This window comes from Onychomys torridus, chromosome 4, assembly GCF_903995425.1.
Source record: "Onychomys torridus chromosome 4, mOncTor1.1, whole genome shotgun sequence".
In the NCBI taxonomy this organism is placed as follows: Eukaryota; Metazoa; Chordata; class Mammalia; order Rodentia; family Cricetidae; genus Onychomys; species Onychomys torridus.
In genome coordinates, this window is record NC_050446.1 from 79,168,667 (window position 1) to 79,181,702 (window position 13,036).

Genomic DNA, 13,036 nt, shown 5'->3' on the forward strand with positions numbered 1-13,036 from the left:
AGCTGTTCTGTCGGCTACATGCACACTGTGGCACGTGCTCCCATGAAGCATCAATCTATTTAGTCTTAACAATAAAAACCCAGAGTCAGAAGCAGACGCCATCTGGTCTGAGATTCTGAAGAGATAAGAAGTCTCTGGAGGCTGCTGCTCCTCGGCCTCTCTGATCTATCAGCTTCCACCCTAACATCTGACTCTGGATTTCTATTTAATAAGACTAATTAGGATCATGTTTCACTCCTGTGTGAGCACATGCATACAAGCAACATATGTAGACACACCACACACACACACACACACACACACACACACACACACACACACACACACACCAATAAAGGGAAAAAAGAAACCTAAAATTGCCTGCATGTATAACTAACTATTTGAAAACTTTCTTGTCTGTAAATTTTTAAAAACCTGTTTCTCTGAACTTCTCAGCAATATGGCAACATATATTTTTTTCCTAGGGTGGAAAATATATTATTTTTTACTTCCTATGACTATACTTGCATATATAAGCATAGGGTCAATAAGATAGGACTATGTCATCACAAACGGCACAAAAACCTACATAGCATAGACCAGAGGCCTAATATAAAACTATAAAAGCCCTGGGATACAGAAAAACGCATTTAAAACTTCACAATTAAGAAACATCTTAGGGGGCTGGAGAGATTGCACTGCCTGCTCTTCCAGAGGTCCTGAGTTCAACTCCCAGGAACCACATGGTGGCTCACAACCATCTGTAGTGGGATCTGATGCCCTCTCCTGGCATAAAGTTGTACATGCAGATAAATTACTCATATACATAAATAAATAATAAAATCTTTAAAAGGAAGAAAGGAAGGAAGGAAGGAAGGAAGGAAGGAAGGAAGGAAGGAAGAAAGAAAGAAAGAAAGAAAGAAAGAAAGAAAGAAAGAAAGAAAGAAAGAAAGAACCACAAAGGAAGAAAATGGTGGAAGTTGGGCTTTATCCAAACTCAAAACTTGGACTCTTCCAAACACTGTGTTAAACTATAAGGAAGCTGGTATAGCAGCACACGGCAGCTGGGGCGGGGGGGGGGGGGGGGGGGGCGTGTCTGAAGTCCTGGGCCATTTCGGATAAGGAGGCCATCTTTAGAAAGAGAAGAAGACGTGTTATTCACAACACAAACCTCTTGACCCAAGGCTGGCTCTCATGCCTCTCCCTCTCTCGTGCGGCTTTCAACACCCTAGAGGGTCTTCAGACCTGTAGCCTGTTTGCCATGGGCCAACCAGATTGAATTTTCAAAAACCAGACTGGGTTGTGTTGCCTAAATTCCTTTTCTAGCTTCTCGGTGTCTGGAATTAAGTCTACTCCATGCCTATCCCTACAGTGGCTTCCTCTGTCTCCAGCACCCCACCCACGCACTGAGCTCGGACATCACCGGCCACCATCCTTGTTTTGTTGACATTAAAAGCTCATATTCGAGTTAAGCTGCTGTGCAGTTTTCCCCTTGTGTGGCTAGTATTCTGTTCACCTCCAATGCCACCTTGCTGGGCACTGACTTGGTCTCCCCACCACGGTGTGGTAAGGCAATGGGCCTTCTGCTTCTTCCAATGACAAGTGCCCAGCATTTGGAACACAGGTATTTCCTATTCTGAATGATTTGTGGCAGACTTACGATGTGGTAAGGCATGGTAGTGGGTACTGGTTTAGATGTGCACTCAAAGACATTTCTGTACTGTTACCCTTTAAGCCCTTCAGACAAAACCTTCTGCAGCCCTAGATCCACTTAAATAGCTCAGTACTTCTTGGTATACCCTGAAGTTAAGGATACTTCGAGGAAAATCACAAACTCTAGATTTCATCTAAATATAGGATCAGTGTTTGCACCTTAGTGACAGTTTTTTGTGGTTGCTGCTGTTTATATTTTAAGAACCTAACCTCACAATAACAACTAAAGCAAAGGAAAAAGTGTGTGCTAGGCTAGATTAGAAGACAACTAGAATGCTCACATACCGCAAGTGCAAACCAATTCCAGGACGTTGGAATACGGTGTGGTAGTGTCTAAAGAAGCGAAATATGTATACCCCCTATGATCTATTCATTCTATTTCCACATATATGCTGCATCTACATATGTTCTCCAAAAGATGGACAGTAACATCCACAGCAACACTATTCCAAATATCTAAAAATGGCAAACTTCTCCAAATGACCATCAACAAAACCAGTATACACACAAAAGAATACTATAGAAACATGAGTTCAAATGCAATTATGTACAATTTGGAAGACTCTCACCAACAAAATGTTGACAGAAGCAAACACTAAAATATCCACCTACTTTACACTTCAATTGAAAGCTTGTGGAGAAATATATATTCACAGGTGTGTTTTAGCTTAGCTCTGGATTTGACCCTAAGCACCAAGACAGAAGTCCTAAGTCACAGCTCTGCTCTAATGGAATGTTTCCCACACACCTGCTCACAGTTCCACGTCCAAAGTTAAGGCCTTGAGAATAAGGTGGCATTTGAGAACACTGACTGAAGCTGGCTCAGGCCAACTAGCATTCTTTCAAAGTCTCATGTTGCACTTTTCAAAACTCCGTGTGACTTCCCTAGTCTCCATCCATGAATGGCCAACAGAAATACGCCCTTAAAAAATGTTTAAGAAACTCAAATTTTCCAGAAAAATGGAAATGGTTATGCTGTGGTCAGGCATTTCTGGCACACTGTGCCAGGCTAGGCTGAAAAGATGACTAGTCGGGGTCAGCCCGGCTCCACCTCAGGTTCACACACACAAGCAGTTGGACTTTGGGCAAGTTACAAACATGTTGTACTATGTTCTCGTTCACCTAACAAAATTCCTAACACAAGGTGGCTCCATGCATCAAATGAAATGTCAATGCTCAAGTAATTTGGTAATGCCAACCATTCCCATCTCTGCCCTTATGAAATACTGAAGTGGAAAAAAAGTCAGCAAGCTGTTTGCTGCAATATATATATTTTAATTCAAAGTGAATCAACAGTAATACACCATAAATTCTTATTTTGACACTCACCAAAATAGTCACCTGGAAAACCCGCTTTTTGTGACAAAGTACAGAAGGCTTGGTCACATGAAATCACTGAGAACTAGAGAGAAATACTATCGCAAACTGTAATAGACATTACATCCATGAAAGTTTTCCCAGTCCTTACTGTAATATTGCACAGTGCAACTGCTACATGGCAAACTAGTGTAGCATAGGAGTAAAAAGCAAGAACAACCAAAGAGAAAAGCCGCAAGGGTAAAACTGTTCAACAGTTAACAGTTCAAACCAAGTCATTGGATCTGTAGGGTCATTAAAATCACTCTTCCTGCACCTTGCAGTATATGATTTAACTTTTACAGAACACAAGCCCAAGTTTAAAATTAGCAGTAGAAATATTAAAATGAAGAAGTTTTGCTAATAGAGTAACATATTTAATACCCTGAAGAAAGAAACCTAAATACCAAAATAACTGATTAAAAATTCACTTGCAAATTAGCACACAAATATGCAACTTGGAAATCATGCAGTGTTTTATTTAAGAAAACATTAAAACAAAACTATTAAAATAGTTTTAAAAGGGTAAAATCCAGATTCTTCTACCAATATGCTAAAATTGGACTTCAGGGGGATTCTGAAGTTTTAAATTTTGAAATATATTAAAAAGCCCATGATTGCAATTAATTAAGAGCAGCGCATTTACTGTGACATGCCTTTAAAAAGCATTACTGTGGCATGAAGATGTTGACTGTTACCATCTACTGTCGAATTAACCAGGCTGCTCCAGTCATGAACTGAAATACAGAAAAATGCATCATTGCTGGGCAGTCAGCACAGCTTACGGGCCACCTCTGTGCCTGTTGTGACACAATCTTTGTAGCTGGTGGTTCTGGAACATCCATCACCAACACTAAATCTTTTCCAAGAAGAGAGCAGACAGCAGTAACTTGCTGGCCCATGTAACTCAAATGAGCAGAGCAGCAGTGCCTTAAACAGTGACTCCACAAATGTGTCGTCTGTAAATAGTCTAAATTCATCTCGCTCTACTCCTTCTTGTAATGTGTGGTTTTTCTATTTTTATTTGTATAAAATGCATAGAATCAATTACTAAAAACACTGAAACCTGTGGGGAAATCAAGTCCTTCATTTTGAGTGACTAAAAATGTGCTGCTGGTTTTTACTTTATGATCTAATACTGTAATTTTTAAAATCAACTTCAGGCACGTTTATGTCTTAGATGATTATTAAATAAAACACTGCGTATGTCAATGGAGTAAAGAAAAACGTATCATTAGCTTATCATCAGTGCTGTACTAGAGCCGTACTTGTGGTAAGCAACTTGCTTAGTAAAGAAATGCTGTCGATCCAAAACATTTGGAGTCTTACACTCAAATGTTTTGTACTGTTTATTCCAGTAAATGCTGTAAGATTATATTCCAGACTTTTAAGGAAAAAAAGTTAAGTCAAGCCTGCAAGATACAGCTTTCTCAAGTGTCTACAATGCCAGTATGAAAATAAAAAATTAAGTTACATTGATACATCCAAGTTCTTATATGCAGTGATGAACACAAACATTAATAGAGATAAAATACTGATGCAAATAACACACCCCAAAATAACATAGGCAATTGTTTCCATCATTTACAATACAGTAGTTACAATGACACTCCAAACAGAAAAGCAAAGTAAAAAAATCAAAACCCCAGCTTCTATCTCGTGTAATTAGACTTATACAGAAATCAGAAAGCTAAAGAACAACTAGTTAATCACCTAATTTCACAGCTATCTGAAGTGGCAATCGTTATATAGCAGCTTATCTATGATACATTCAAGATAAATGATACAATTTATTACTTGCCTGGAAGCTAAAACACAGCCTTGGTTTAATACCTTTCCTTAAATTCCACCTCTACACTACAATATACTTGAGGTCTATGCAAAAAGTAGCTACCTTTTATATAAGAAATGGATGATTAAGTCTTTGGTGCTGTAAAAGCAACTTCATTTAAACATCACCACCATCACCACCAAGGGGAGGGGGGAGGGGAAAACCCAATACACACTTCCTAAGAGAAAAAGCATGTAATTTCTGTCCCTGACGGAATGTATTAAATAAGCAAACACCACCAACAAGCAAAAACGAGTACTACAATGTAAAAATACTTAAAATAACCAAAACCAAAAACCTTCTCACATGCATAAATGAAAAATTGCACACAAAGAACTCACATCTTTTCAAGCTTCAATAGTAAATATTCTGCTACTATGTATGTATTAAATACTGCATGGTCTGCCCAAGCTAAGATGAAATCACATCATGAATCAATGAGCATTTTGCATTTTCTTTCATTATCTACTCAAGTCATGCCTACTGCACTTCTAAACATTTTATGAAGTCCAATTATACAGCAAACACTCCCAAAATAAACTTAGGTTGTATTGCAGTTTCACTTAATAGTATATAAAATGCTGTGCTGTGACAGATATCAACTATCCATTAGTTACTGAATCAAGTTTTCTTAAGCACTACTAACTGCTTGCTTTTCTTGAAGCTAGATCATTCTGGAAAAAATCAGACAGCAGAATTCAGCTATAGCAAACATGCTGCCCTCTTACTAAGGAAAAAGCAGCTGCTATCTGAAATCATACCACACAAAGCCAAAAGGAACAGTACTCTACTGAAAGAAAACTAAAGAGTAGGTCTGGATTTTAAGTGCTGCAGTCCTCAACATTTACAGATAGGTAATAACTTGAACAACCTCAAATATTTAAGGCACTATGTGTGGGAACGGTTTACAATGCAGCTGAGATTATTAGAACAACATTAAGAGCCAAGTCTAGGCAACATTTTGCCCATGCAAAAGACACATGCAAATGTAAAGAACAATAGCTCAATTGCTTAGGTTAAGTGCCCCAACATGTACACACTAAGACACAGACGATACAATTCACTCGTATGCTGTAATTCTGACACATGTGCATCTGTTGCTCTAAAGTCTAGACACAGAATGGCTTCCCAAATGTGGACGTGTCTTGCACTAGTTAGAAGGCAATTTTATAAAAAATAGCAGGAGCAAAACTGGACTTCTGCTCCCATAAGTCACCTGTCTAGAGTAACTACGTAAGAAGATACATGACCAAAGACAAGTTATACCAAATGTGCAAAACACATTAAAAGTGAGAGTTCTTTTAAAGCTCAAAGTTGTTTAAATTGCACCCAAGTCTACATGATTCAAAAATAATTTTCTTGTGCCATGGCTAATATTTATTAAATACCATGTTTTTATTTTTAATCAAACGTTTATATCATTGAGCTTCCTCAATATACTGTTTTTGAGTTTTCACATATATGGATACTGGCTGAGTTTTGTTGGACTCAATGGAAATCCAGTATACGCAGGTGATGCTGCAATGTAAGAATGTGGAGGGAAGATTGGTTTGTACTGAGTCTGATGAATGGTTGGGGATGGTAACAGACGGGGATTTATGCCCACTGGGACTTGGTGAACTATGCCACTGGGATGGGAGATATTGTAAGTTGGATGCTGTAACATAGGTCTTGAGGTACACGGAGAGGCTAAGAGGTGGGCCACCGGTGCAGCACTACTGAGGGCAGCTGATGATGGGTATGGAAGGAGAGCAGGCTGTCCTCCGAGGTGCGTACTTCCAGCCAGATGGGCATGCACTGCTGTGTGGCTAGGACTTCCGTGAGAAAGAGTGAACGGATTACTGGTAACACTAGTAGGAATGTACGCTTGCTGCCTCCGATGCCCAAAGTTTCCATTCCACTCTTGATGCCCGGCTCCAAAATGCTGAACCTGATCACAAAAAAAAACATGACTGAACAGTGCATTCTATGAGACCCAAGTCCAGACCAGAGGGACTGTGACTGCAGAGTTTAGTTTACTAAGTAAAAAGAAACACATTTAACATTTTCCTTCCAGCGAACACTGCTATCTGTTATTAACCCCTACAATTTATACAGCACTTATATGTAAAGCTAACATTCATGCATACCATTTTATTAAGTTCCAAAACAATCCCATGACATAATTATCCCCATTATCCTACTCAATATACACTCATCCTACACCACATACCACACACATACAACAAATCAAAAACTAAGATAGTAAGGTAAAAGGAAATAAACCACTAGGCATCGGTCCTACAAGCCCACAAATGCACACAGGGACTCACCTGGCTGAAGTTCAAATGCTGCTGCTGGAATGCTGATGTGGGTTTTTGCTGACGAGCACCCGAGGCAGAAGGCTGGTTCAGCTTTCCAGGGGCAGGCTGTCCTTTTATTAATGGCTGGCATGTAGAATCTGGCAACAATAACCACCACACACATACAAATTACAGAGTTGTGATTTCTGCTTCTCTAATGAAAATTAGACATGTGCTTACAGATTTTACACAACAGTGATTGCAGAACCTTCATTTAAAATTTAAAGAGAAAGTCGTGGCTCCTAATATTGGATGACATTTGAAGACTTGTTTTTGTTTCTGTTTTCTGTGTAATGGATATGACAGGGTCAAGATGAGAATCTACATTCAGGCCATTAAAGGACAGTCAGGGAACTCAGTTTACCTGTGCTTGCCATGTGCTCATCGACCGTCAATCCACTTTCTATTCCCACTGGGGGCTCCACAGCAGTGCCAACAGCTGGCCTGGCTTCTGTGCCAGCACAAGTCCCCAGCTCTGTGTTTGCATGAGTGTCCTCCACAAAACTGCTCTCTGCAAATGGACTGTCATGCCCCGAGGAGTCTGATGTTGGGGAGCCATCCACAGTCTCACACCCACTTTCTTGTTCATCATCTGACATACTACAAGAAAACATGGTTATTTATTTTTAAAAGTCTCTAGCACACTAATGACACGCTTATTTATTTTATATATATTTTGTCCTTGGCCAATGTTATTTTTTTTCCCCCACAGTATTTCCAGAGTCTAATCAGGCAGGTAAACCACATTCTTCCACTTCAGAAATACCCTTTTGGCACTTAACTGTTTCTTCTTTCCTTCACATTTGCTCCATCATAATAGTTCATAAACTTCTTTATAATTCTTTAAAATAAGAAGTACTGTTCTAGATCCCAGGAAGATATCTCAATTGGTAAAATGAGAACTTGTGTTTGGATCCCAGCACCCACATAAAAACCTGAGCACACACAGCAGGGCATGTCTACAGCCCCAACACTGACTGGCAGAGGCAGAAGAGCCCTGGAGCTTGCTGCCCAGCTAGTCTATCAAACAGGTAGGCTCCAGGTTCAGTAAGAGATCCAAAAACACGGTGGAGAGCAACTAAAGAAGACAGCCAGCATTGGCCTCGGGTCTCCAGAGGCACATGCACAAATGTTTACGCACCCACAAATACATACACATAAACAAACAAACAACAACAACAACAACAACAAAAAAAACAAAAAAAAAACAGAAACAAAATGTTGTTCTAGCTGACCTGGACGAGATGTACAAATCCATGAACTAGGGACTTGCACATTTCAGATCCAACTGTAGGGTTAGGTGTCGTCCTGAAAGGCTTTCTGGCCAAGCTGCAGTCGACCCCCAGTCCTGAATCCCACTCTTCCCACCGCCTCAGCCCTCACAAGACCCCACTCCCTGCCTGGGATTTCCACATCACTGTCTGTTTTAATCACTGTTTCAGTCTCAACAATGTGAGGCATGTCTTCTCATAGGTATACTTTCTTTTTACTCTTAAACCTACATGTATCTGTCCATGTTTATGACCATTTTATGTGTGTATTTTTAGGTAGCTGTTATGTGTACATTTTTATATGTATCAACTTTAAGCAATTCAATAAGCAACATATAAGAAGATGCATTAAAGCCTGTTTATGTTTTCTGCAGAGTTTTGGCTAGTAAGTACTCTAACCACAGCTCCTGACTAAAGGAAAGGAAAATGTACCAAAAAATTTTAAAGTTCAGTGTGGAAGCACACTCCTTTAGCACCAGCACGTGGGAGGCAGAAACAGGTGGATCTCTGAGTTCGAGGCCAGCCTGACCTACAAAGTGAGTGCCAGGACAGCCAGGGCTACATAGAAAAACTGTGTCTCAAAAACAACAACAACAACAAAAAATCCACTAACTTTACAATCCTTTTCAAATATTTTCACCAATTTTTATAATATAAAATCAAAATGTTTCATAAAAATTGTTATGGCTGACAAGTGTGGTGACTCATACCTTTAACTTATCACTTGGCAGGCAGAGGCAGGAGGATCTCTGTGAGTTTGAGGCCAGCCTGGTGAACCGAATGAGTTCTAGGATAGCCAGGACAGCCAGGGCAGCCAGGGCAGCCAGGGCAGCCAGGGCAGCCAGGGCTATTATACAGAGAAATCCTTTCTCCAATACACCTCCCACAAAAAAACAGTTATGGCTTATCTCTCAATATGTTAGCACATTGTGCTGGTCAGGAAACACTCTTTCAGGCACTGCATGCCCCGACAAGCCAATACCAAAGGAGGCAGACAAATCAGTTACTAACAGTTGAGATAAAAATCAGAGTGGACCACTCAGTACTTCTTCATGCAAAAATGTACTAGTACTTTAATTTTAAATGAAAGGTTTTGTTTGTTTATTTGAGATAGAACTCTGAAAGGCCTTGATCTTACAGAGATCCCCTGCCTCTGCCTCCCAAATTCTAAGATTAAAGGCATGTACCACCACAAATTGGAGCTATTTTAATGGGGAAAAAGTGATTACTAAAACCATAAGCTTATAAAACCGTGTAGTTCAAAACCTGTGTGCAAAAGAGCAATCACTGTAGGAAATGGCAGACACTCACTCACACACAACAGAAGAAATGAGGCTTTTAGTAGACTCAACTTTTACAACAAGCTACTATTAAAATTCCTTTACCTGTTCGGTCTCTTGCAAGGGGATGGGCTGGACTGGCCAGAGGAGCTGGTGCTCAGAGTGCTATCAGGACTGCTGAGTGAACACATCCGATCAATATTCAAAGTGCTTTGGCAAGCTTCACAATCTAAACTACCTTTACACCTAGTGAGGAGAGAGGGAGGCTTGGGTCAAGAATGAGAAGATATCCTCAAACCAGCCAAACTTTACAGTGCCGAAAGGCAGGAAACAGTTCCAAATGAAAACTTAGAAATTCAGATAGAGGGCTACAATTATATTACAGACACTGACAGAGAGTATGCCCCAAAAAGGTGATCTGTGCACTTCAGAGGGTGACCACTACATGTGAGACTGAGCATCTGGCACTTACTCTCTGAGTGAATGTCTGGGTGAGGTCTCTTCGTCATCCGTGTCACTGCTAATGGTGATCACACTCACGGCAGGACTTGGGGAGTCGGCAATGATGATGGTTTGCCGCTGTTTGTCTGAAACAGAAGTGTCCTGTCTGACAGACGCTTCCTGGCAGTTTCGTGCCTCTCCTTCTGAGGTATGATTGTCCTGTGTTTCTACACAACTTACTTCCTCAACATCTTTCCCATTGATTATCTTTGGAGAAATAAATGCTGAATGTGGGATATTGGTATTCTGCAATGAATTACTCCTGCAACCAAAGAAATAATTTGTAATCTCTATAATCAAAATAGGGAAATAATATTTCTTGAAGATATTTTGTAAAACCAAACAAAGCAAACTTTCATGTGTTCATGGATAAAACACACTGATACCAAGAGTTTTGTGAATTATAAAATACTATTTCTAAAATATTGTTGTAGTTTACATTTACATACTTTTTTGTATGTGTGATATCCAAATGTCTACAGTTGCTATATTACAGGTAGATAATAATCAAAGGGCAATAAAGACAATCTTACCAACTGAAAGCATTTATTTCCTCTCTTCCTGGCTCCCATTCCATTAGTTTTACCAAAATACCTCTGAGAAATTAAGAAGGGAGCCAGCTTAGTGTTTGTATAAAGGCTATAGAAGAGGTCATTTTGAACACAACAGAGTGACCCTTTAGTGTACATGCAAATTTTATTTCAAAGCCTAATTTCAAACTGCAGAGGAAAATTACAGCACAATAATACCCACCTGTTCTGGCACAGCTTGTTTTTCTTGGTAGTGGCAGGCTGAGGCCAGACAACATGTGCAATGCCCACGCTGATAGGCTGAGGGGCCGATAATGTTATCTGATTGGTTAGAAGAGGTTGTGGCATCACTGAGTTGTAATGACTGCTGTGTGGAATCATTTTCCTGTGGAGCAAGTTTAGAAAATTGAATCCCTTTTACTGTGACCTGTTTTGCAAATAATTCAGAGAGACGGTCTGCTTTGGACTTACCCCCAGTCTCCAAGCCTCTGTGAACCAGCCAATCCTTCTGAAGTCAGTGTCGCAGCAGCAGGAGCCATGGGTGTTACCTGCTGCCAGGCAGGCATCAGCATCTGCTGTGTTCTACCAGACCAGGTCTGCTGCATCCAAACAAAGGTACAAATAACATGTCCTAAATTCACAACAGTTAAGGTGACAACTAGTAATCACTGACTTCCCACACATCACTCTCATTACTTCCCAGAAGTACGAACTGACACAGGCGTTGTTTTTATGTTAGAAAAGAAGAGCACACATGTACAGGAAGACTAAACTATGACCAACCTGTGAAAGGACTCCAGGTCGGATCTGCAGTGGCTGTACAGCTGGGGCCTGAGTCACAAGCGGGACTGTATTGTCTACCCGTATGGAGTAACTGGTGGGTTTACCATGTGCTGCAGGAATACCTGGGAAATAGAAGAGTCATTCAATAGGAAAAAAGCTGTCTTGCATAACTTATAAAATTACTTTAAAGTATGAAAGGTTTAAATTCTGATTCAGATTATGCCTGTTTCTACATAAAAATAACAAAATAAGGCTGGAGAGATGGCTCAGAGGTTAAGAGCACTGACTGCTCTTTTCCAGAGGTCCTGAGTTAAATTCCCAGCAACCACATGGTGGCTCACAACCATCTGTAATGAGATCTGGTGCCCTCTTCTGGCCTGCAGGCATACATACTGTATACATAATAAATTTAAGAAAAAAAATAAATAACAAAGTAATCTATTAGTGAAGATGGATGTTTCCTATCTGTTTTGTAATATTTTGTCTCAAATACTGATGCCAAATTACTTCATCTTTTTTTTTTTTAAATGTGCTTCAAAGCAGAATCCTTTCTTCTTCCTGCAACTTCTCATTTCTATCTCAAGTTTGCTACCGTGGCATTATTTCCCTCTCCATTTTTCTACTCTGACCAGGGACTAAAAGATGGGATGAGGCTCGAAATCTTCGTAATAACCCAGTAAAGAAATGTGCTTCTTTTACACAAACTCTTCCCTATGCCTACGCCATTTACTCAAAACTGTCAGAACCTCACACACCTCTCACCAAAAGGGGGTATATATTTCACAATTAATGGACAGATACTGGGGGGGGGGGGGTTCCGAATCACATAGATTTATATAATTGCTACCATTATTTCAGCCTCCACAGGAGGAGCAAAAACCACTCTACTGACTGCCTAATCTGACGATCAACAATGCCTTAGCCCATATGATATGATGGGCTGGTGTTCCTGGTAGAGAGCTGCTGGCACTACAGAACAAATGTTACCACTTTTATAAAGCGGCTCAAAAATACATAAATAAAATGACATAGGAAGGACTGATGGCCATTTAATTAGGTTACTGTTAATATTTTCACTGTATCACAAGCCACTCTGTAAATAACTCTGTTGTTGTCGTCTGTTTTTCCAGGCAGGGTTTCTCTGTGTAGCCCTGGCTGTCCTGAAACTCACTCTGTAGACCAGGCTGGCCTCGAACTCACAGACCCTCTAGTCTCTGTCTCCTGAGTGCTGGGATTAAAGGTGTGGCCACCACCACCCAAAGTAATAACTACTCTTACAATACTGAATTTAAGTATTAAGCAGTGTCACACCCAACTTGGGAGCTTTGAGAACAAAATTCTGGAACATGCCCCAAGACCAGGGAAAAAACAAACAAACCTATAATCAATTCTCTGTATCATATTCCAAACTTTATAGCAATCAATTATAGACTGGTACATCACTTAATGA

The 13,036-nt window shown here is 40.1% G+C and overlaps 1 protein-coding gene across 8 annotated transcripts in view; it reads right to left on the bottom strand.

The window, feature by feature from the left end:
* Positions 1 to 1,073: 1,073 nt before the first annotated feature.
* The window catches only part of Hipk3 (homeodomain interacting protein kinase 3), a 78,607-nt gene continuing 66,644 nt past the window's right edge, over positions 1,074 to 13,036 (bottom strand). For 4 of the 8 annotated variants that reach the window (XM_036183804.1, XM_036183805.1, XM_036183807.1 and 1 more), the window contains 9 exons: positions 11,587 to 11,708; positions 11,275 to 11,402; positions 11,027 to 11,188; positions 10,807 to 10,869; positions 10,245 to 10,535; positions 9,878 to 10,018; positions 7,586 to 7,821; positions 7,192 to 7,319; positions 1,074 to 6,809 (listed from right to left, as the gene is read on the bottom strand). In XM_036183804.1, coding sequence (XP_036039697.1) covers positions 6,333 to 6,809; positions 7,192 to 7,319; positions 7,586 to 7,821; positions 9,878 to 10,018; positions 10,245 to 10,535; positions 10,807 to 10,869; positions 11,027 to 11,188; positions 11,275 to 11,402; positions 11,587 to 11,708 — 1,748 coding nt within the window. In that variant the 3' untranslated portion in view covers positions 1,074 to 6,332. The remainder of the gene's footprint in view (positions 6,810 to 7,191; positions 7,320 to 7,585; positions 7,822 to 9,877; positions 10,019 to 10,244; positions 10,536 to 10,806; positions 10,870 to 11,026; positions 11,189 to 11,274; positions 11,403 to 11,586; positions 11,709 to 13,036) is intronic. The other 4 variants (XM_036183810.1, XM_036183811.1, XM_036183808.1 and 1 more) reach the window with 3 other exon arrangements.